Source organism: Molossus molossus, unplaced genomic scaffold, assembly GCF_014108415.1.
Source record: "Molossus molossus isolate mMolMol1 unplaced genomic scaffold, mMolMol1.p scaffold_m16_p_12, whole genome shotgun sequence".
NCBI classification, from domain to species: domain Eukaryota; kingdom Metazoa; phylum Chordata; class Mammalia; order Chiroptera; family Molossidae; genus Molossus; species Molossus molossus.
Genome location: NW_023425347.1, coordinates 59,539,846 through 59,563,416, shown reverse-complemented (window position 1 = coordinate 59,563,416; position 23,571 = coordinate 59,539,846). Strand labels below are relative to the sequence as shown.

General features: G+C 46.6%; 1 protein-coding gene across 2 annotated transcripts in view; it reads left to right on the top strand.

Annotated features, from left to right (window-relative positions):
- FGGY (FGGY carbohydrate kinase domain containing) overlaps nucleotides 1-23,571 on the top strand; it is a 380,948-nt gene that overhangs the window by 269,411 nt on the left and 87,966 nt on the right. For both annotated transcript variants that reach the window (XM_036257128.1, XM_036257129.1), the window contains exons 11-12: nucleotides 7,891-8,038; nucleotides 23,188-23,262. In XM_036257128.1, the coding sequence (XP_036113021.1) occupies nucleotides 7,891-8,038; nucleotides 23,188-23,262 (223 nt within the window). The remainder of the gene's footprint in view (nucleotides 1-7,890; nucleotides 8,039-23,187; nucleotides 23,263-23,571) is intronic.

Sequence of the window (23,571 nt, the reverse complement as noted above, 5' to 3'; positions counted from 1 at the left end):
CTGATGACAATCTTAAGAGTACAGATGATACAAAAGTGAACGAAGCACAAAAACGTTCGTGCTTTGGTTACTGGCGATGTTGACGGCAAAACGGCACCAGTTGTTACCGGCGAAGTTAGACCTCGGCAAAAAAGGAATTCAGAGCCAGGAACTCAAATTATAAGAGAAAGTTTATTTAGAACGTTACAGAAGTAGTAGGAGTAAGCCAGCTGGACTGCGTAGGCTCAGGAAACAAGTTACAAGGCAAAAGAAGGGCCTCGGGCGCTTGGGAGAGAGAAAGGCGAAGGTGAGGCAATGCCCGGGCGGGGGGCAAGGTGGGCATGCGTGGCGGTCTGCTGGGTGCTTCCTCTGGAGGGTTTTACAGTCTGGGAATTGGGGCAAGTATTAGGGAAGGATCCAATGGAATATTCATCAGCTTTATGCTGATGCACCAAAATGAGATGTATTCCCTTAACTTCATCTGTCCTTGGGTGTGGTTGGCACAAATGGCACTAATTTCTGCTGTCTGTCTCCCTGAGTAGGTGATTTAAGCTATTTGTCTTCTGGTTGGGGAGGGGAAGTATAGACCACTCTTAAGTGTCCTTGGTTAGGGAAGATAGGATTTGGAGATTTATTAGATGGCTGTAAACTGCTTGGCCATTTAACCATCTGTCTCAGTTTCCTTATTCCACTTGCCCTGGCTTCCTCGCTGTCTCACTTTCATGGAATTTGTACACACAGACACATAGACATGCACGCATATGTGTGTGTGTGTGTGTGTGTGTGTGTGTGTGTGTGTGTGGAGAGAGAGAGAGTGAGCACACATCTGCACACCAGGAGTTGATGTGCATTCCAAAGAAAAATAGAGAGCGTAAGGAGACATGGAATGAGGGGCATTGCAGTGATGGATGGGAACTATTTCAGGCGGGGAAGCCATCCTTGATGAGGTGACACTTGAGCAGGACTCTGCATAAAGAGCAAGGCCAAACCATGGTTACAGGGGAGGCCCCTCCAGTCTGAAGGAACAGCACGGCCTTGAGCAGCTCCGAGGACACTGGGAAGGTCACTGTGGCTGCACAGAAGTTGGGAGACAGGTGAGAGTAGAACATAAGCCAAGAGCCAAACCATGTGGGTCACTGTAGATAAGGACACTGGATTTTTATCAAGTTTTTCGTTTTGGAGCAGGGGAAAGACAGATTTACCTCTTAAAAGGATTGATCTGGCTCTCTGTGGAGAGTAGATTAAACCAGTGGTGAGGGGTAGAGACGGAATGGAAGAGATGGTGCTGGTCCTCAGTGAGCGCTGTCTCCTGGAGGGGGAACAATGTAAATAGAGATGCCCAGTCTGTTCTGAGTTGCTTTGCTGAGGTCTCTGCCATCAGTAGTCATTTCTCACTGTGATTCTATTGTTTTTAGGCCCCTTAAGATCGTCAGCATGAAGTTCTCCTAATTCATACGTTCTCTTAACCGTTTCTCTGGATTTTTCAGTTGATCTGATTTATTCCTCAGACCTCTTTGGTCTCTGTGATTCCCATAATTCCTGTGAATCAGTTTCTTAAAATGTACTGGTCCTCTGTGTGCCAAATGTTGGGTGCATTTAAAGCTCCCCCTGAAGACTGTCCACGTCCCCCAGAGCAAGGAAAGGACAAGGAGGTTTACTAAGAATGTGCGTTGTTCCCGGCACCGTACTTAGTGGTAGTTCTGTGCCTTATTTCATTCTAGCGGAGGAAATGAGTGTTACAGGGAGCCCTCAGGCTCCACTTGTGGCAACTGTCCTCGCTGTCCACTCTTGTGTCCTGCCTGCTCCCCTGGCCTTTCTGGCTTCTTCACCATCGATCTCTCAGTCTGACAACTGGGGCCATCAGTCCTCAGCAAGAACTTAGTGAGGGCCCTGAGCTACGTTCAGAGAGCCAGGGTGAAGATATTAACACCTTTCACCCCTCGGGATGTGCCAGGATATTCAGTAAATTCTTGATGGCTCTTGGATGAGAAATATTTTTTAAACAGAAATAAGCTAGATATTTCAGTGCCTTTCTTTGGCTCCTATTTTGTATGCAAGGATAAGAAAATGCTCAGGCCACGAAGCTCCTCCCAAGAAGACTGAGGGCTGTACTGACTTAGGAAATAAAATTTTCCATTTTCTACCTCTCACCATGGCCTGGCACATGGAGGAGAGGGTGTCACAACATGTTGGTTCCTTTTCCCTGCCCCTCTGTGAGGTGCATGCACACCAGCATGCCCGGAACATCGTGTACATCTGACTCCAGAGATCCACCCTTTGGAAGCAGTGCTACAGTAGATATAGAGGTATCCACAGTCCAGAAACTGCAGTTACAATATTCTTTCTTGGATCTATATTTATTCATATTACATTTCAATAACTGTGTGCTGAGCATCTGGTAGGGTGAATAAGATGTGGCTCTCTTCCTGAAGGAGTCCGGATTCCAGAGATGCATACAGATAAAACAAAGAGGAAATTAGCATACAGTGAAGGAAGCACCATCCACCCATTTGCAGATTTACTCTTGAGTGGTATTGTGCGCCAAATTCTCTGCTAAATCCTCCATATACTGGTGGCACTCTGCCTCCCTGTAGCTTAAAGTAAACGAACAAGTAAATAAATCTGCAGTGACCACACGTGATAGGAAAGAAACTAACAGGGTGCAGTGAGAAACTATCAGGGGCACGGAAGCCCTGGACGAGGAAAGGACAGCTAAGACCTGAGGGGAAAAGGGAGCTCACCATTGAAGAGCAGAAGGGAAGAGCACTCCAGGCTAAGGATCAACACGCGTGAGCCTGGAAGAGAAGGCAGAGGAATTGCTATGCGGCCACAGACCATAGCCAAGGTGAGGCTGCACGCAGGGCAGGGTCTGGATCAACAAGGGCATTATAAGCCAAGGTAAGGAACCGATTTTGTCCAATGGACAGCGGTTAGCTATTGCAGAATTCTAAGCGGAGAAATAATGTGATCAGTGCTCCTGCAGGAAGTCTCTTCATTCCCAAACCAGGCACAGATTTTACTCTCAAACCCCCAACATAGGTGATGGGATGAGAGCAGGAGGCCTTTGTCCTGAGGGTTGCTTGAAGATGTCAGGATCGCTCCTCCTTCTCTCGCTTTTTATTTATTTATTTATTTATTTATTTATTTATTTATTATCCTCACTCAAGGACATTTTTCCATTTTTTGTTCAAATAAAGTGGGAAGGTGAGGGAGAGAGAGAGAGAGACTTCAACGTGAAAGGGAGACGTCGACTGGTTGCCACCCGCATGACCCAACCAGGGCCGGGGACAAACTGCAACCGACGAGGTACGTGCTCTTAGCGGGAACCGAACCCGGGTCTCTCTGGACCACAGGCTGACGCTCTAACCACTGAGAAAACCGGCCAGGACCCTCCTTTTCTCTTGCACGGCTGGGATGGGAGGGTGGGAGGAAGGGAGCTGAGACTGGGTTCAGGGTAGGTTGCCCTGTGGGCATGCGCAGGAACGGCCTCTGAACGATGGTGTCAACGATGAACCTGGAATGATGATCGACGGAGGCAGGTAAAGAAGGCAAGGAAGAGAGATCTGGTCAAGAGGGAGCAGAACAGGCAAACATTCAAAGGCACCTTACGAAAATAAAAGGAGGCTAGTGCAGCTACCACATGGTGTGCAGGGGTGAGGAGGCAGGAGGGATGGAAGACATGTATGTAACACAGTGCAATGCCGAGAGCTAGGTAATGAAGAACGTCTTATGCCAGGCAAGGGAGTTTGTGCTTTATCTCGAGGACAATGGGGAGCTGCTAAAGAGTTTAGATAGGGGTGGACATTGTAATCAGAGTTGCGTTTGAGAAGAATTACCCAGGAAGCATTGCAGAAGTTAGGAGGCCACAGCGCTAACCCAGACATCTGAAGACGGCTTGAATAAAGTAGAAGCAGTTGTGCCGGATAGAGAAATACTTAGGATCATAAATTGACAGGTCTTGGTGAGGAATTAAATTGGGGAGCTAAGGAAGAGAGGAGTCAAAAATGATAGGCTCTTGACTCTGCCCCGAATGGTTGCTGGAGCAATGGCTTGCACGAGATTGGCTTTCGTTAGCTCAAGGAGCCCGGAAGGAAACGTGAGAATACCAGAAAAGACCATGTGTGTCCTATTATACGTCTTTGTTGATGAAGCATTTGATGGGTGTTTGGATATTTGACCTGGAACTTGTGAGACAGAAATGAGTAGAGAATACGGGCATCTATTTGGGAGTCCTCGGCCCTGGATGGTAACTGGAGCCATGGGAGGGGGAGGGGACCCCCCCCCCGGACCCCCGCCCTGGGACCCATCCCCCTCCCCCCAAGGGTTTAAAGAGTGAGGAGAGGAACAAGGCCAGATCTCGGGGAGACTTCATATACCTAAGGGACAAGGAAAGGAAGAGAACCAGCTAGAGAGGAGGTAAGAAAACCAAAGAGTATAGTGTCCTGGAAACAAGGGAGAGAGAACAAGTGAGTAAGAAGTGGTCAAGTGGTGCAAAATGTGGAAGAGAATTCAAATATAATAAAAGCAGAAAATGGTCCCTTGGAGTTACCAACAAAGAGGGTATTGTTCCGCACAGCGGGACCAGTCTCAGGAGAATGGGGCAGGCAGAATGCACATTGCTTGTGGGTCAAAGTGTAAGGACCTGCAGAAAGTGCGGAGGCTTCTTTTCCAAGCCTTGCTCTTACTCCCGGAGAGGGCACGATATTTTTGTTAGACAGTGCATTCTGATTTTTGGTTTCAAAGTATGGTCACCATACTTCTGAGCAGCCCATGAAGCCACAGAATTACATGATTTATGGAGAGGGAGAGGAGAGTACAGATTCCAGAGGTGCTGTCTGTATTTAACACTGTAAGCAATAATGTCTGAGAAAACAGCTTCCCTGACTCTAAGATTTTTTTAAAGCTGGAAATTAATTTCCTGTGATGGGAAAGAAGAAGGAACTATTTATCGATCATCTATCATTTTATAGTGCTCAGGACTCTATATTTAATATTCATAGGAGCCTATAAGGTAAAAGTATTAGCTCTGATTGCAAAAAAAGTGAACTATATTTGGAAAGGTTTCGTGTACCTGGTACACGGCGAAGTCACTTTGTGATTGCTCAAGCTATATGTTCTTCGTCATGTGCAATGGGCCTAGGACTGCAAGAGTTTTTCCCTCTGAGACAAGATGTGTGAGCCTGGAGATCCCGACAGGGAGGGAGAATGATCCGCTTGGAACGGTCAGTGTGTGATTCCCGAGCTGGAAGAGGGCTTACCGCCATTTGAGAAGGAATTGATAAAACATACAAAATGAATCAAAGTCAGAACCCCAAAAAGGCATCATGCAAGGTTAAAATTATGTGAATAATGATGTGCATTTGTTATTTTAATGTTTTCCAAGTGCATTTCATTTTGAATGATATACTCAGATAGCACACATGGTAAGGTATAATTGAAAAAATGTGCAGGAGAATGGCTGCATTCAAAGAATAAACATCCAGCTGGGAGGGGGTTAGGAGTCAGGGGGTAAGCACATGCCCCAGCCCCCAGGGATCTCATTAGTTCATGAGTGACCATATATGTAGAGGCTAAATGAATCTCACTGTTTGCAAAGACCCGCAGTAAATGAGACAATGACGAATCAATAGTAATTAGGCCTATAGGTTCTTATTGACCCAGATGTCTGAACCTGAATGCCCTGCTCTGAGACTCCTTGAGAGGCGAATGAAAACACTTATAGACGTGGATTTCTTTTTTAAAAAATCCCTTTACTCTCAATGCAGTGATACTGTTCTGAAGAGGAATGTTGCTACAATTAGTGCAGACTCTTGATTTCTGGCTACAAAGGATGTTCTTGTGGCTTTGGTTGTCATCGTGGTTTCTGTGGGACCGGGGGCAGAGAGAGCTGGGAATAGAAAACCAGGATGTGATTATATTCCATCCAGATAGACGGCTCGGGCCCTACCTTCCGTGGAGGCCTGGAAGGACTCTTTCTTTGCTAACACTACCATGGAATCATGCCGGAACAGAGTCTGAACGTGGGGCTTTGACAAGTCGTTTCCGACCTGGAATACGGAGAACACGTGGCTTCAGGGTCCCGCAGAGAAGGGTTTAGGTTCAGTCTCGCGTCTGCACCTCTTTGCACGCCCGCTCCTTGCTTTCCTCACCGGGCGGTGGTGGAAGGCTGGGCACACTCGGGGGCTGCTGTTGATGGTGGTGTGGTTTGCCAACCATTGTCGTCCTCCTAATGTGATCTAAGGCCGTTTGTACAGACGGGAATGAGGTGTCACAGCAAAGCAGAAGAACCGCCCGGCAGGCAGGGCCGCCGTCCCTCCACTGAGGTGCGCCACGCGCACATCCCTCACGGAGACACAGAGCAGCTTCGCCTTCCGTCTCTTCCGTGCGGGGTGCCACTGAAAGTGTGTCGTTACTAAGAGGGTTTGGAAACCGCTGCTCTATCAGACAACTTTCAGGAACTTCATGGGATTCTTGGGAACACTCATTGTCACGAACTGGAACTGAACATCTCTGAGCTGTCCTCCTAAAACATTTTAAACATGTAAATCATAAATATCATCTAGTTATCTTAGATATCAACCACCCTTGGACACTGATTTCCTGTCCTTTTTTTTTATCCTCACCTGAGGACATCTTTCTATTTTTGTTCGGATAGAGTGAGGAGAGAGAAAGAAACATCGACATGAAAGGGACACATTGAGTGGCTGCCTCTCACATAACCCCAACCAGGGCCGGGGACAAATCACAACCGAGGTACGTGCCCTTGGCTGGAATCCAGCCTATGACTCGCTGGTCCATGGGCCGATGCTCTAACCGCTGAGCCAAACTGGCCAGGGCTCCTGTAGTTTTTTTCTGCCATTATTCAAGCCGTTTTCTACGTATCAAGTTACCGTTCCAAGGACTCCAGTGGGAAAGGACATGGATGCCAGTCTCTGATAAACCTACTTTCTTCTAGAGTTGTTGATTCAGGGCTTAGAGAAGGAAGCACCTTTAAAGAGGGGAAGGTACCAACTTTAGTCTTTGTGACATGCCATGGAATTGAACCCAGTGGGGTTAGGCATTGTTACACCGTTTGAATGTGTGGGAAAACTGAAGCTCTGGGAGGTTGTCACTGGCCCTGCTCCACAGCCAGGACACGGAGGACAGGAGCTGGAGCCAGGGCTGCCTTGACTCCCAAGCCCATCATCTCCGTCCCCTTCTCGCTGGACACGTAACGACTGATGCAGGCAGTCTGACTCCCTCATTGTATGCATGAAGAAACTGAGGCTTAAAAAGGAGAAAGGGCTAACATTTGGTGGGTTAAGGTGAGAAATCAAGTCGCCCAGTCCTGATCCTAACTGCATTTACTCCATCCTGTCTCTTCCCGTAGCAAATTCCCATCCCGAGTCTGGGAACGTATATTGGTCTCCATTTGTCATCTCACCATTATCATTGCAATTAGGAGCACTGATTTCAAAAAATCCTTTGCATATGTACAGTGTTGTACCGTTTACAAAATACTGTGTGTTCGCATACATAGTCTCTTTTGATCTTGACAATAACCCTATGAGGTAAGTTGGACAGGGAATACGTATCTGGTTTTATACATGCAAAGAAAGCGATTCCGAAAGTCTGAATAACTCTCTCGTGATTACACACCTACTGGGGGCAAGTCGTCCCTGGATCTGCCTTCTGATTCCAAACCTTTGCACTTTCCGCGGACACGTTCCACCTATGCTTGGTGATAGAGCAGTGATTTCCGAGTGCAGCAGGCTGGTTTACATCGGTTCCGGGTAGTTTCTTTGCTGAAGCTTTTGGGACTCGGCTTACTTTCTGGATCTGATGTGCAAGTACAAATGGTTTCTTTCTGCAGAACAATTTGCTCCCCGACCCTTACCCCCCTTCTAAAAACAAAATCTACTTCTCTTCCAGATGCCAGAGTGTATATGCATATTTGAACAGTCACCTGGATCTGATTAAGAAGGCTCAGCCTGTGGGTTTCCTCACTGTTGATTTACATGTTTGGCCAGATTTCCATGGCAACCGGTCTCCCTTAGCAGATCTGACACTCAAGGGCATGGTAAGTGACCTCCAGTCCTTGCACACAGGTAACGGCAGGCCAGAAGGCTACACAGTTTGGGAAAAGCAAAGTGGGGAGAAAGGAAAAGAGGAAACATAAACATAACAGCCCAAAAGCCCACTGACTGGCCTCTTGCGGATGCCTCCTGTTGGGGAGGCTCTGGCTGCTCCCCGGGATGACCTGCTGAAGTTCTCAACGTGGCAGAGCCACCTTCAGAGCTTTAAGGGGAGTACTTCTCACACCGAGCTGCCTCTGCCCCCGGAGTGCCTGGAAGTGGTGAGCCCCCGCCCGTGTGATGTTTGTATTTATATCGGTTTGAAGAGTTGTGTTTTCCATCCGCATCCCCAGGCCGCTGGGTAAGTGATAAATATCACCACCCATGGTCCTGCTGCACATCCGCCTCGGCTCTGTAGTCAGGGCTGTTCCGCGCCCAGGCTAATATTATTAGGATTTCAGAGGGAGCTGTGGCAGAAGTAAAATACAGTGAGTGACAGGTTGGTGGATAAATTCAGCCCTTAGTAACTTTTAGGGTCCCTTCCAGTGCAGAGATTCTGGGCCCTCCTGGAGGCGTCAGGATGGGCTTGGCTGGGGAGCTCAGAAGCACCTAAGCTCAGGTATAAGATCTTGGTGACCACGAGAGATTCGTGGCTGAGCGGAGTGTAGCCATCGAGAATCATGTTTGAGGATGGATGAAGCAGATGAAAGCTAGAGAAGTAGAGTTAAGCTTCAGTTCCAAGAGGCAAGGAGAGGTCACAAATAAAATAAGCCATGGATTCAGAATCCAGGAAGATGTCAAAAAACTGAAAAGCAGGGTGTCAGGCAAGTGAAGGCGGGAGTTCAGGGCGGGGCTGTGAGCGGTGCCTGGCTTGTGCACTGCATGGCCTGCTGGCTCGGTGAAGTTCAAGACCCAGAATTCTGTGGTTTGCAGTGAATTTCACTGAGAGTGTTTGAATCATTTCATGATGCCAAAAGGAAGACCTGATCTTTATCTTCGTTACCTTGTTGACATAATCAACTTCTGCTAATAAAAGGGAGTCAAGGTGAAAAGCAAAGGAAGTTGGATGGCAAGGGTTACGTCTGTCTGGAGTCCATGAAATGTGCCCGCTAAACAAAGAATGAGCTTGGCCTCCTTATTTGGCCTGTGGAAGCAGAAGGGGGGTGTCCGAGAGGGTCATGTGGACCCAGGCTGCAGCTGGAAAGCTGTGTTTTCACATAACTCCCTGTCTGGGTGCCAACAGAAGCTAAGGAAAGAACATATTTTATATGGGTACAAAAATGAATGTCTTAATTAAAGACAAATATCTGAAGCCAAATGTATCAGACCCTTAAAATGCTAGAGAAGTTAAGATGTGACCAGTTCATAAAAGGACCCCAAAGCATAGCAGGGTTGTCTAGTAAAATGGTCCTGGATGTGGAGTCCTTCCCTTGGGGTCCTTCCCCTGCCAACATCTGTGTAGCCAATTTCAACACCCCAATTTCAACACCCAGCACAGCAGGTGCCATGGCTCCCAGTGGCTTTTGTCTATTTCTTAAAGCCAAGTATGCCATCCAAAGACTTAGAATTATCATCATAAGGATATTGTAATGAAGGTAGCTCAAATGCAGAATTCAAAGGACTCAGTGGCATATTTTGAAGAATGCCTTCCTTATTAGGGTAAGTGCTTATTTTTACCAAAGGCTATTTCTTACATGGGGAAATGTGCCCAATTATATAGAAAATAAAACAACCCTGATACGTTTACTTTTTTAAAAAGATTTTGTTTTATAAATATTCTTCACATATCACCTGATATTTCTCAACGGTGCTCTCCTTTCATAACTGCCCTTGTGTTTGGCTTACGTTTGAATAGCTGTCCCTCTATGAATTGACATCACAACACAGGAAAGTGACCTAGATAAGATAGAAAGAAGAAAATTCTGGGCTGAAAAAGCTCCCCCCCCCCCCATTTCTCTCTCAATCCAGTTTTGGATAACATCAAAACACCCTGAAACCCGTCCTGTGTCACGTTACCCTGTTGTCAGAACCTGCAATGACTTCTGTCTCTAGCACTTACTCAATAATATTTGTTTGGTACCTACTATGTGCCAAGCAGTGCTGTGGGTACTGTAAGGTGCAGCAGTTCCCACAGTCACTCAGGGTGTTTTGAGGGAGGGAAGGGGAGAGCTGGGTAAAATGTGTACAGAGCAACTAGAATCGTCAAGATAATCCCTGTAGGGCAAGAACCATGTGTTTTCTCTGTTGGCTCCGGAAACATTTCCCTGGGCACATACTAAGTATTTAACATGTACTTATTGAAAATTGATAGTCAACATAGAAATAGCAAAGACATCATTTATTTCTTTAGAAAAATATACATAGGAACAGTTCACGAGTAATAAGTGGATTAGTTGCTGCTCTTATTATGATATGATAGTATTTAATACCAGTGTTAATGCCCAAGGAAATTAAGAGAAGAGGCTCTCATTTTTGTCATATTAGGAGCACTTTTGTTCGTCAGTTCATTAATTATTTTGGCCAACACAGGCCCTGTTAGTGGTGGTGGGGGATATGAGAGTGTGTAGCCATAATTCCAGCCCTGGGGAATATGACTGTCTTAGGGGCAGACAGTATATCACCGGGCAATGGATTCTGCGTCAAGCTCCAGGTGCCACTCAGGGTGCAGGGCTCCCGAGATGCATAGAGGATCATTGCCCAGCCTGGTCTCAGTAGCTAGAAAGGCTTCAGATAGGCGGTGACATTGACGCTGAGTACAGTGGGGAGGAGGGTCTGGGCCCAGGAAAGTCACAGTGCATGCAGTGTTCTGGAGGGGAGGGGAGAGAATGGCATGTGACTTCTAAGATTTGGGCTCCTTGTATCACTGTCTTACCTCTGATAGGTTGCATTTTGCATTTTATCTCGGTAATAAAAAAGCAGAGGTTTTCTCCAGAAACCACTGGGCACTCCCTCTGTTCCCTCTGCTTCAGCAGCATCACACTCTCCCAGTTCTTTACACTCACCTCGATGACCTTCATTCCTTCATCCATTCCTTCATCCATTCCGTGCTCATCGATCACCTACTATGAACGCACAGGAAAAAAGAAGGTGCCTGTCCTAAGTTCACATGAGAGTGGGGAGGAGGATGCTTGTGCGTGCCTGTGTACACATTCATCATACAATGTGATCCTTGTAACACAGACATCTTGCAAGCTGAAGAAGATGCTCAGCAAACATCTGACTTTAAATTTTTTTTTAAAGTGGCATTTGGCCAGCAAGCCTCATGCAACCTTTCTCTGCTTCACTTGAAAATAACTGGGAAGATGAAAAAAAAAAAAACAACATAAAAAATGACACTGATGTTGACAACAAAGATGACATTCAAGTCAGAAAACTACAAAAGACATTCTCAGAGAGAATCTGGGAAGATTTTCCAGAATCTAAAAGAGTAAATGTAGCTTGTTTGATAAACATCATATATGGCATGTGAACAAATACACCAGCAGCCTCACAGGCGTTTGGACCTCTCCACCTCCTGCTCCCTAGCTTAAAAGCGCAAGGCCCCTTTAAGGCTGAATGCGGGGCCGTCCCCTCGCTACTCTGCTGCTGTGGTTAGGGTTTCTTGTTTTGCTTTGTTTTTTGGAAACAGCAGTGAGTTTAATTTCCCAGAACTCTTCCACAACCCACGTCTTATCTTCCCCTTTGGTTCAGCCCGTTAGGAAACTGCCAACCCCAGAAGCCAACAGGGCGGGAAGTCTGACTGCGGGTCAGTGGGGATGCACCGCGTCCCGAGGACCCCGGGGCACTGCTGATGGCAGGGACAGGAGAACCCTGTGAATGCGGAGGCGGGGTGGTTCCATGCGTCTGCTCTGTCCTAAGGTTGGAAAGCCAGGCGGTAGTAACCACCCTCGCCAGCACACCTCCACAAAGTCAAAACTGCCGCCTCTGGAGTTGGCACCCAGCCGCAGAGCCCGAAGAGCCGAAGCCAGGCTGCAGTGAGGGGCCGGGAGTAAATAACGTGACCAATTCTGGGAAACACTGAATATGGATAGCTCTAGTTAGAACGCATGAAAACCGGAATACAGTGAATCCATTAGGGAAAACCTGTTGCATACCAAGAAAAAGAAATACCGTTTTGAACACTTAAGGAAAGGCCTCTGAAAATTATTTACTACTGAAACCAAAAGAAAACATAAAAAAAACTCGTTGCGCCCTGGCCGCTTGGAGCGTCGGCCTGCGGACCAGAGAGTCCTGGGATCAGTTCCCGCTAGGGGGCACGTACCAAAAAAAAACACAAAAAACAAAACTCCTTGGCATATTCAATAGGATTTTTTTAAGGCACATCTCTATGATATAGGACAGAAACATACTAGGAAGAAAATGAGTTCAGATGAAAAGTTAGTGGAATAAGAAGAAAGAGGAAATGATAAAGACCCAAAAATACAAAAGCAGAATGAAAACCTGCATTGAAGGCAATAAAAATCATAGTTTTTACTGAAGAAAATAACATCACAGGTGTCATAAAATGTAGCACATAGCCCGGCCAGTGTGGCTCAGTGATTGAGCATCGACCCCTGCACCAAGAGGCCGCAGGTTTGATTCCCAGTCAGGGCACATGCACAAACTGTGGGCATGATCCCCAGTGGGAGGCATGCAGGGGGCGGCCAATTGATACTCTCATTGATGTTTCTGTCTCTCTTTCCCTCTCCCTTCCTCTTTCTCTAAAATCAATAAAGAAAAAAAAATTTTAAAGATGTAGCATATATTTAATTTTTCTTTATTTTTTTATTGCCATTTATCCCCCCATATCCTCTTCCACCCCCACCCACCCTTATATATTTGAAACTTATGAGAAAAATAATTTGAAGGTAGGGACTGTGGCTTCTTTACTTTTTAAATTTCAACAGTGTCTGGGTCAGAGACAGGCACTGAATAATTGCCTGTGGTTAAGCAATTATTTTAATCTTTATTTGCCACGTGAGGAATGAAAAGTGACTTGCCCAAGGTCCCCGTGCCAGGAAACGGCAGAGCTTCAACAAACACAAATCCCGACTTTTAGGTGCACACCCCCGTGAGGCTGCCTTAACACCGGGACTTTGCAAAATGTGCTGACAAGTATGAAGAAGGAGTCCCAACAGCTACATCACGCGTGGTTCATTCTGAACCGCACTCCTCAGCTGGGTCCATGCTCCCCTGTTCTGACCACCAGCCTTCTCACTTTCTCCCATTTGTATCCTTGCCCTGACCCTGTCTCTTCTCAGTAATGGTTCTAGTTTCCTTTGCAACCTCCCTGACTCAGATTTCAAAAGTAATCGCCACTCCTGGTTTGACCTGGCTCTAAACCCGTCCTCTGGAGGTGCCTACCCTCATAAGCAGGAGCAGGGCATAACCCAGGCATCCTCCTGCTATGCTTGATGGAATCATTTTCTTTTGTTCTGCTAACAGTTGGCTCCCTGCCATGTGACTAGCTGTTTTATTTCTCCTTTGGTGATACAGTATCGACCCACAGAACTAGGCTAAAAAGAAATGGAGGTGCCCGGCCAGTGTGGCTCACAGGTTGAGCATTGACCCATGTGCCAAGAGGTCACTGGTTCAATTCCCGGTCAGGGCATATGCCCAGGTTGTGGGCCAGATCCCCAGTGGGGGGCATGCAGGAGGCAGCCAATCCATGTTCTCTCTCTTCGATGTTTCTATCTCTCTCTCCTTCTCCATTCCTCTCTCTACAAAATCAATAAATAATAATTTTTTAAAAAAGAGATAGAGGTTAGGTGGTGGGCAACTTAATAGTATGTCCGGACCAAGTAGCCACCTATGTAAATACTTCTCTTTTCTACTTAATTAATGAGGCATGGAGAGGTAAGGGCTGTGCATTCGATGTTTATGTGAAGCAGAAGCTTGGTTAATAGCAGTCCATCACTGTCAGAACATTTGACACTGGTGATTCTAGGTTCTTTAAAACCAAACCAAAACAAAAATGCTTACTTTTAAAGCAGCGATTTTCAATGGGTGTGCCACAGGAATTTGTAAAACATGCAGTGCCTGACTATTTAGTCAGGGGTACTGACCTCTTTTCCCTTAGATTGTCAAATAAAAAAATGACAACAGCCAACACAACAATAGCCATCCGGTGAGAATGAATGAAAATTATGCCTATTTTTTTGGTCAGAGTAGCAAAATATATATTTTTGGGTGTGCCAGAGAATTGTAGTAGTTTATGTGTGCCATGAAATGAAAAAGGTTGAAAATCGCTGTTTTAAAGTAAAGACAGATGACATGGTCACACATACAGATAGATGAAGCCAGATTCCCACCATCAGAAATGATTGCATGTTTTAGTGTGTGTGTGTGTGTGTGTGTGTGTGTGTGTGTGATTATTTCTATATTGAACAGTTGGTTAGGTAGATTTTATCCCTGAGAAATAGTAAAGAGAGCCCAGGTTTTGAAGTCAGACCTGTTTTGGCATCCTGGCTTGAAAGTGTACAGGTTGCCCAGCTAGTGTAGCTCACTGGTTGAGAACTGACCCATGCCCCAAGAGGTCGCTGGTTTGATTCCCAGTTAGGGCACATGCCTGAGTTGTGGGCCAGATCCCCAGTGGGGGGCATGCAGGAGGCGGCCAATCAATGTTTTCTTTCATCGAAGTTTCTATCTCTCTCTCTCCCTCTCCCTTCCTCTCTCTCTACAAAAAATCAATAAAGAAAAAAATCTAAAATCAATAAAGAAAAAAAATTTTTTTTTAAAGAAAGCGTATGGGTCGCGTGACCTCGGAGGTCAGCTCCGTGAGGTCAGGCACTCAGTGAGCAGGAGAGGCGCAGCCTTCCCTGCGGCATCACTGTCAGAATCAAGTGGGGGGCGGTCACAGAGTGCACAGGCAGCAACAGCCCTGCTTCTGAATGTGTGGGTCCTTCTCAGTGGCTCTTACATGTTTACACGGTTTCTAGCTGGATTCTAAGTGTCTCCTTTGAATCCTGAGCAGCCCGTCGTGAACTGTCCACCCTAACCCAGCAGCAGCTGGACTCCCCAGCCACGGAGGCCACTGCCACAAACCACCAGCTAGAGAAGCTGAACAGACACTTGGTCCCTCACAGCAACCCGATTTCATACAGGTGTGGAGATTAGTCTTCCCTGCATTCAAGTCCTTGGCCCTCGATTTCCTCGTCGACACAGCAGGAAACTCAGATTTGGTGTCCCTTACAAAACAGCTGGTCCTGGAGGGATTCTGACGAAGAACCAAAGCCAGAGGACCTTTCCTTCTTGCATATGTGACCAGCTTTTATTGTCAAATGAATATGACCTCTTCATTTTGACTTTTTTTAAATCATTTTCCTGAAATACCCACTCAGAGAATGAGATGACCTCAGAGACATACCAGGCCATGAGAACACCCCATGTTCACCATTGGTTGAAACGTGTTTTCTCTGTTTCGTTTTGCAAGTACAGCACTACCCGGAACGGAAAGTTGCGTTCTGGTTCTTTGAAGAGCTGTGATCGCTAACGTAGGCCATATGCTGGAGAGGCTGAGCGCTGGCCCTTCAAAGCCAGCCCGGAGCACGTGTGCATGTGGGAAACGGAGGGAGTCGGGAAAGAAGCGTTACTCGATCCGAGCCAGTTCCCGGAGGACTGGATCCCAGCTAGAGGTGGGCATCACTAAGCAGAGTCAGATGTGGATGGAGTTAGCAACTCGAGCGAGTGTTTGCAAGAGCGCAGTGGAAGCCAGAGGTTGTATCCTTGTGGCTTCCTCTGACGGGGCGATGGGTGATGGAGAGCTTTTGAGTGATACATGTATAAGCCTCAGCAACATGTGGGCTCTTTGACATAAATGTGTTGATGTTTTTGTTATGATTTAATATTGCTTTATTTAACCATGTTTTACATATTGTTTTTGCCTATGAAAAACTGAATCCTAGAACAAAGCTTAATGTCCTCAGTATCATTGAACTGGTTCTCTAATCATGTGTTTTTGTTGTTGTTTTTGTTTTGTTTTGTTTCTATTGAAGCAACTAATTTAGCAACTGGTATTGTGATTTATAGTAGGTAGCAGATTTCAGGGACCACGAGGTGACAAGCATCATGGTAGATACTTTACATGCATCATCCCCAACTTTCATAACAGCTCTGCAAGACAGTCTTGTTGCCCCATTTAAAGGAATGGAGAAACTGAGGCTCAGACAGCCTCTTATTTGCCCAGAGGAGAAAAGACCAGAAATGGTATTTAGAATCCAGTTACTTCAAACCAAGGTCATTGGCATTCTTTAGGAGAAAAATAATTAAAAAATAAAAACCAGATCTTTGCATTTTCGTACTCCTGCTCATTTTCAATGTGTGTGCTATTATTCCTCCTCGTTTTACTAACTTTTCACATTACAGAAATAGACTTTTCTTTCTTTCTATCTTTTCTGTTTACGCCGAACAACAAATAAGACTGGAAGAGGGGGTGGGTTATGGACAGAGCTCCTCCCACGGGAATGCATAATGACGAGTGAATCGGGTAGAAATCTGCCAGGAAGGCCCAACAGAGAAACAATGGAAAAGAACCAAAGCCAGAGGACCAAGGTTGGCATCCAAGTTGGTGTGTAAATACAAGACAGGACTGGGTGACAGACAGCAGGTAGGGGCCAGGACAGTTGGCCAAACGAGCTTTGGGATTCTGGTGCGTGACAGGGCAACAGAACTCAGGTTTAGAGCGTCAGAAGCGGACCGGACGACGGCGGGCAGTGCCTGGTCCTCTGGCAGCGCTCACCAGTAGAAGGTTGTGAGGGACAATGGCAGGACATCACCTAGTCGCCGTGTGTGTGTTTGCTGTCTGTTGCTGCCATAATAAATTAGCACAAACTTAGAGGCTTAAATTTATTTTCTCCCAGTTCTGTCTGTCAGAAGCCTAGGTGGGCTCAGCTAGTTTCTCTGTTCTAGTTTTCACAAGACTAGAACCAAAGGCTCTTATCAGCGGGGCTGGGGATAATCTGCTACCAAACTCATTCAAGTTGTTGTCCAAAGTAAGCTCAAGCTCTGTGCGCTTGTAGGACTGCAGTCCCGTGTCCCGGCTACTGTCGGGCAGGGGTCCTTGCCTTCCACAGGCCACCTGCATTTCTCGGCTCCTTGCCCCCTCCCTCCACCGTCAAAGCCAGCAGTGGAGGGTCAAGTCCTTCTCTGCTTTGAATCTCTGATTTCCACGTCTGCCTCATTTCTCCTGTCTTCTTCTTCGCCCATGTCTCTGGACTGACTCTTCTGCCTTCCTCTCAGCGTTTAAGAGCTCATGTGATTACATTGAGCCCAACTGGATAATCCAGGATAATCTCCATATTTTATGGTCAACTGGCTAATAAGTGGTTCCATCTGCAAAGTCCCTTTACATCAGTGCCTAGATTAATGTTTGATTGAGAGACCAGGGGATGGGAATCTTGGGGAGCAATTTTAGAATTCTGCCTACCACGTTGTGCCAACACATTCACCTGCATTTCCCAAATCCGGGTGAGTGTCAGGCAATGCCAGGTGTCAGCCTCGACACCTGATACTCACTGAAACCTGTACATGTTGTCACGGAGACCTGTCCCCTTTCTCTTCCAGGCTGCTGATGATCTCAGCCCTGTTCTCCAGTCTCTGTCCTCCCTCCAGGGACTTTGTGTAAATCTTTTACTGACCCTCCTCAATTCCATGCTGTCCGTCCATCAGCTCTGCCTTCATTATTGACTGAGCAAACAGCATTTTTTTTTTCTGTTCCCTTATGTTCTGAAAAGCTTTCAACTAATTCCCCTGAGCCCGGGATACCCCACCAAGTTCTGATGACCCTAGATAAATCTCAGGACTGGGAATCCTATTTCTTGTTGTTGTTTTTTTAAATAAGTTTTAGAGACCCCTTGAGAATCTATTTCTAATCCTCCCCTTTATTTTAGAATCACTTCAGGCCTTGCACAACTAAGAAGGAAAAAAGTTAGCTAACTGAATTACTAATACATTTTCTAATCTCGACTATTTCAGGGCCTGTGAACCTATAGTTCACAATGCCACGGTTAGGACAACTGTTCCCGTGCCTTAATGCACATCATTGCTGAAAGTGCACATTGCTGGGCCCATACCAAAGGTTCAGTCAATCTGCAATTGGATCTCAGGAAACCCACCTTTAACTAGGATCCCAGGAAAGAGTTCAGAGCTGTGCAGGGGGAAGTCCATCTGTCTCCTGCTCATGTAGTGAATGGAAGTGTGTAGGTTGATAAGGACTAAGACTTCGGTAAGGAGTTTTTGCAAGCGAGTCCCCCACTGTCCTTTCTCCGGCACTCATCGGGGACACACTGCTTCTCCACACTCCTGCATGGCCATACCTTTAACATTATGACCCTGATGTTGATGGTCAACACCCTTTGCCCTGCCTTCCCCCATGCAGCCACTGGTCTTCAGCGGCCCTCCTTAATACCCTGCTGGTACTGCAGCAGGCTGAAGGAGGTACTTTATGGCTGTATTCCAGCTAAGAAGTGGATGGGCCCTTTGTGCATTCATGAGAAAGGGAACGGAAATGAGTAGTTTTAACTTCCACCTGTGCACACATCGTTGGCACTACGTCTGGCTCTGGTAAACTCAGTACAGCCTGCTGAAAAAGTAAGGCACTTTGCAAACGGTCTGTAATCTTCACACAAATGCGAGCCTGGAGATATTATTCTTATTTTACAAATTTAAAAAAAAAAGAGGCTCACAAAACACACACTGTCGTGCAGCCAGTTAGGGGGAAGGTTACGATTTAAACCCAGGCATCTTACTCCATGGGTCATCATCTTCCCACTCACCTAGACTTCCCTTCAAGCCCCCAAATCCCAAGATGTACATTCGTGTTTGATAACCACTGTCTAAGATATTGAAATGATCAAATGCCATTTGCGTCTTTTTGGCCACCACATACAGCTTTCACACATCTCTAAATATTAATTATACGTGTTTCCTCTTACAGTTCTCATTACACAGCAGCCAAAATAAATAAAATGTGCTTACCAGTGCAACTGTCCCATGAGGTTTCCCATCCATGTTGCTATTTCACCCAGACATTCAAAATAGGCACACGCACATCTGGGAACACATTTCTTCACTTGTGCTTTCTTCCCACTTCCTCTTATCGATGGAGCCACTCAGCCTTCGGCCGGGACTATCAGCCCATCTGCCCTCTCCCAGCTTTCTCACTGGGCACAAAGCGACTCCTCCCCCAGGACACATCCCTGCACTGGCAGGGCGCTGCCGCCACCTCCCCACCAACGCAGTCCCTAAGGGCCCTGTGTGGTCTCCTATGTGGTCTTCAGCAAGTTCCATCTTGGGCTGACTGTCATTTGACTTTTGCCAAGGCCGGGCTGAGGTCCCTGGTATTTGAGAGAATCAAGGGGCTTCATGATACTTGCCCTCGAGCAGGTCCATCTGCACACATACCAGGTGAGGGGTCGAGGAGGCAGGGACCCCGCCCCACCACAGTGACTTTGCACTGTAAAGAGAAACGTGTGTCCTGTGCCACATCTCAACCCCACAGCTCTGGTGCTGGTGGCGAGGAAATGTTGGAAATGGCCGGCTGACTCCCTCTGGTACTGAGTGTCATCTGCCCAGGAATAGCACATTCTCCCTTGAAGGAGAGTTATATTTTGTTTATCAAAAAAAGAAATGCACCCTAGCCCTGGCCGGTTTGGCTCAGCGGTTGGAGCGTCCACCTGCGGTCCAGAGAGACCCAGGTTCGGTTCCCGCTAAGGGCACGTACCTCGGTTGCAGTTTGTCCCCGGCCCTGCTTGGTCGTGCGGGTGGCAGCCACTCGATGTGTCCCTTTCACATTGACGTTTCTCTCTCTCTCTCTCTCTTACTCTCTCTCCCTCCCGCTCTATCTGAACAAAAAATGAAAGAAAAAAAATGTCCTCGGGTGAGGATAAAAAAAAAAAAAAGAAAAAGAAATGCACCCTAGCTGGTGTGGCTCAGCAGTTAGAGTGTCCACCCTGGGACCAAAGGGTTGTGGGTTCAATTTCCCAGTCAAGGGCATCTATCTGGGTTGCAGGTTTGACCTCCCACCCTGATCGGGGTCATGTGAGGGGCAACCAATCAATGTGTCTCTCTCACATAGATGTTTCTCTTTCTTTCTCTTTCTCTCTTCCCCTCCCTCCCTTCCACTCTATCTAAAAATTATGGGAAAATATCCTCAGGTGAGGATTAACAAAAAAAAAGAAATGCTGTGTCATCCATTACGTTTCCCTTTTGTCACAGCTCCTAGTAAGCTCAAGAGTTAAATTGAGTACTCATGTATGGTGATTGTCTCCTTCTCAGTTTCCAAAGAAACTGTCTTCTCTTTCCTGCCCTATGATTTCTGAGCTTTGGAAACACTAGAATTTTAGAGAAGGGTCCATGGTATCTTTTTGCTTGAATACCAATTCTTTTTGGAAGTTCTTATGAATATTGGATAGGGGGTTGAGAAAGCTAAATGTGGCGATATCACACTCCTCTCTTGTGGGGTCTTACTGATTGAGAAGGATATCAGAACCAGTTACACTGTCAATGTTATTATAAAGGGCACTGGGATTCCTAACAAATTAATAGGAGAGTGCGTCTTATATATAAGGTCTGTCGTCTCCCCCACCCACATTGTAACTGGTCTAGATCTGGTTCAGGGCTGACCTGTAGGAACATGTGGGTCTGCCCGGCTGATATATACCCGGACACGCCGATGAATCACGGCTTGATTCGGACCACACTGGTCACCAGGTGGAGGACGCCAGAGGTAGCCTGTCTCCTGGACTGGCTCTGGAAGAGACCCAAGCCATGGCCCAGTCGGCTCTCCCAGTAGACCAGCAGCAGAATGCTGTTGAGGCCAGGCCAGTACAGGAGAGAGAGAGAGAGAGAGAGAGAGAGAGAGAGAGAGAGAGAGAGGAGAGAGAGAGAGAGAGAGACCACTGAACACCAGTGATCTTTACCCAGGACCATTGCAAGCCATGGTGCTGGTTACTCACACAAGCTATTTGGCTTAGGGGGGCACATGACAGGGCTGAAACCCTGTTCATTCTGCTCCCCTTATGATCCATTCTCCCAGATGGCCTGCCTTATGCATTTAATCCACCTGAAGGGGGCACCTTTTTCCTAAGTCACACAAAGGTTCTGTATGCGCTACAGGGACCCTACTTTTACTCCAATCTTATGTAAGGCACTCCTCCGATGAGGAATGGCAGGTATGGAGGTTGGGGTGTTGGGAGCATGGAGCGAGTGACGACAAGTGATCTTCCAGCATTCTGTCTTGGGACATGGAGTAAATGACTGCTCCTCTCTGTCGACACATGAGGAGCCGAGGTCGTCTGTATTGTCCTCTCCTAATTGTGTAAGGACAGAGAAGGATAGGATACTAGGAGAGAGTACAAAGGAAAGAGGGAACATTGAATTGTTCCTGATTCACACACTCAGCAAGTTTTAACTTAGTGTCTACTGTGTGCCAAGAACAGTCCTAGGCATTGGAGGTTCTGTGGTGAGTAACAAGTCAAGTCTGCCAGAACACCGAGGTTTTGGTTTCCTTCTCTGTGTGCTCTTGGGCACATTATTCCCTCAGGGAGGTCATGACCCGAGCTCCTCTATTGTCAGCATTGTTGATGTTCTCTCCGAGTTCACACTTACTGTGTGTTTGGGTCTCTGGGGAGTTTCAGGAGCCACGTCCCTTCACAGAGTTCCTGGTTGGGAGATGCGTCCCCAGAGTCCCTCCCTGGTCTCTCCTTCAAACCTTCCGTGCTCCTCTAGGTTAAAATGAAAGCCATTTTCTCACCTAGTTGCCCAATTATTTGCCAAGGAAAACTGTCCGTAGGAATCCCCGTGCTAACAGGCGTAGCTGAGCGTGCAGAGTGGCTGGCGCACTGGGTGTTAGGGGAGGACGGGCGAGCTCAGCCCCAGAAGAGTGGGCAGGGCGGGTCCCCGAAGAAGCACGTAAGACAACGGAGGCATCTCTGCTTCACAGTGAGGACAACCGGGAGAATGTGTAACAGGGGATAGCAGGACCGAGTTTGCATTTGAAAGTAGTCACTAGCTCCATAGTAGAGGGGAGCCCATTAGAAAGGGGCTAATGCAGCAATCGGGAAGGACACAGTGGTGGGCTAGGTGAAGGAAGAGAGACTGGGGGGATGACGAGGAGGGGAGGGATGCAAAAAAAGTGGGGAACCGAAAATGGAAGACTTGGAGACTGGCTAAACGTGGGAAGGGAGAGAAAAGTCAGGAAAGAGTGCCCCCAAGTTTCTGGTTTGGTAACAGAATGGTGTCTGTGCCCTGCCAACTGGCCACACTGGCCCGTTAACCACAGCTGGGAATACGGAGAGATGGAAGAAAGGGGCCTGGGTGGACCACTCAGCTCCCCCACAGCATGCAGGACGCTTGTCGCCACATCGTTGAACTCGGGACCATGCACACTGTAGGCCCTGAGCCGATGTATGTGAGGTGAATTAATTTTTGTGAAAATGTGAACTGAACTCAAGTATTTACATACATAGACTTCACACTAGGTCTGACGGAACCAGCAGCCTGGACCCTCTAGAAAGGTCCCAAGAGAACACTTCAGTGAATGGGAGACATGAGAGTGGGATGGTGCACTCCATCCAACCCAGCATCCTGTTCAGTCCTGGAATCTCTCAGAGATTGACGGACTCCGTATAACCGTGTGGTTCCGATGGACTGTCATGGGGTTCCCTTGCAAACCACAGATTATCTAAAGTATCCCCTACTAGGTAGAACATTTATAGGAGACATATTATTTTCCCCGGATACCCCCTGGATGCTGTTACACTGAATCCTGACAGTAGCAGAACTCGGAAAAAGATCCACTTTGCCAGCACGCCACTGCTGAGTGTTGTTGATTTCTGCAAGCCAAAGATGTGTGTGACAACAAGGTTTTTTAAAGAAGAGGGAAACAAATTTATTCCATGCTCAGAAATACCAAACACAATCTTCCTGTAGTATTTATTTTGTTTTTGTTGAATTTAAGGCAAGGCATTTCTTTGGAGGAGAAGGGATCATTCTTCCCAGGGCTGGAGATTAAACAATTTAGTAGTCATTTCACGTTCAGCTCACAAAAAGGGGATTTGCATACGTTCTTGTTTCAGCAAGAAAACACATCTGAACGTGTTTCGTGGGAACTAACTCTAGTCACAGCAGCTGGTTTTGGCCATCATCTTTTTGTTTTGTTTTGTTTTCATCTCTGCAGGTCACCGGATTGAAACTATCTCAGGACCTGGATGATCTTGCCATTCTCTACCTGGCCACAGTTCAAGCCATTGCTGTAAGACACTTTAATGTCATTTTTATTTATTTTTATTTTTTTAAATGTTGCTAAAGAAAATCCTAAGGAAGAGAAAATACATTTACAGTATTTGTTGAAAAAAACTTACATAAGTGGATCTGCACAGGTCAAACCATGTTGCTCAAAGGTCAACTTGATTTTTATTTCTCTATAAATATGAAAACATACATTTTTTAAATTTTTTATTTTTAAATTACAGTTGACATACAACATTATATTAGTCTCAGGTGTACACCCCAGTGATTAGACATTATATAACTTACTAAGTGACCATTCCTATAAATCTCA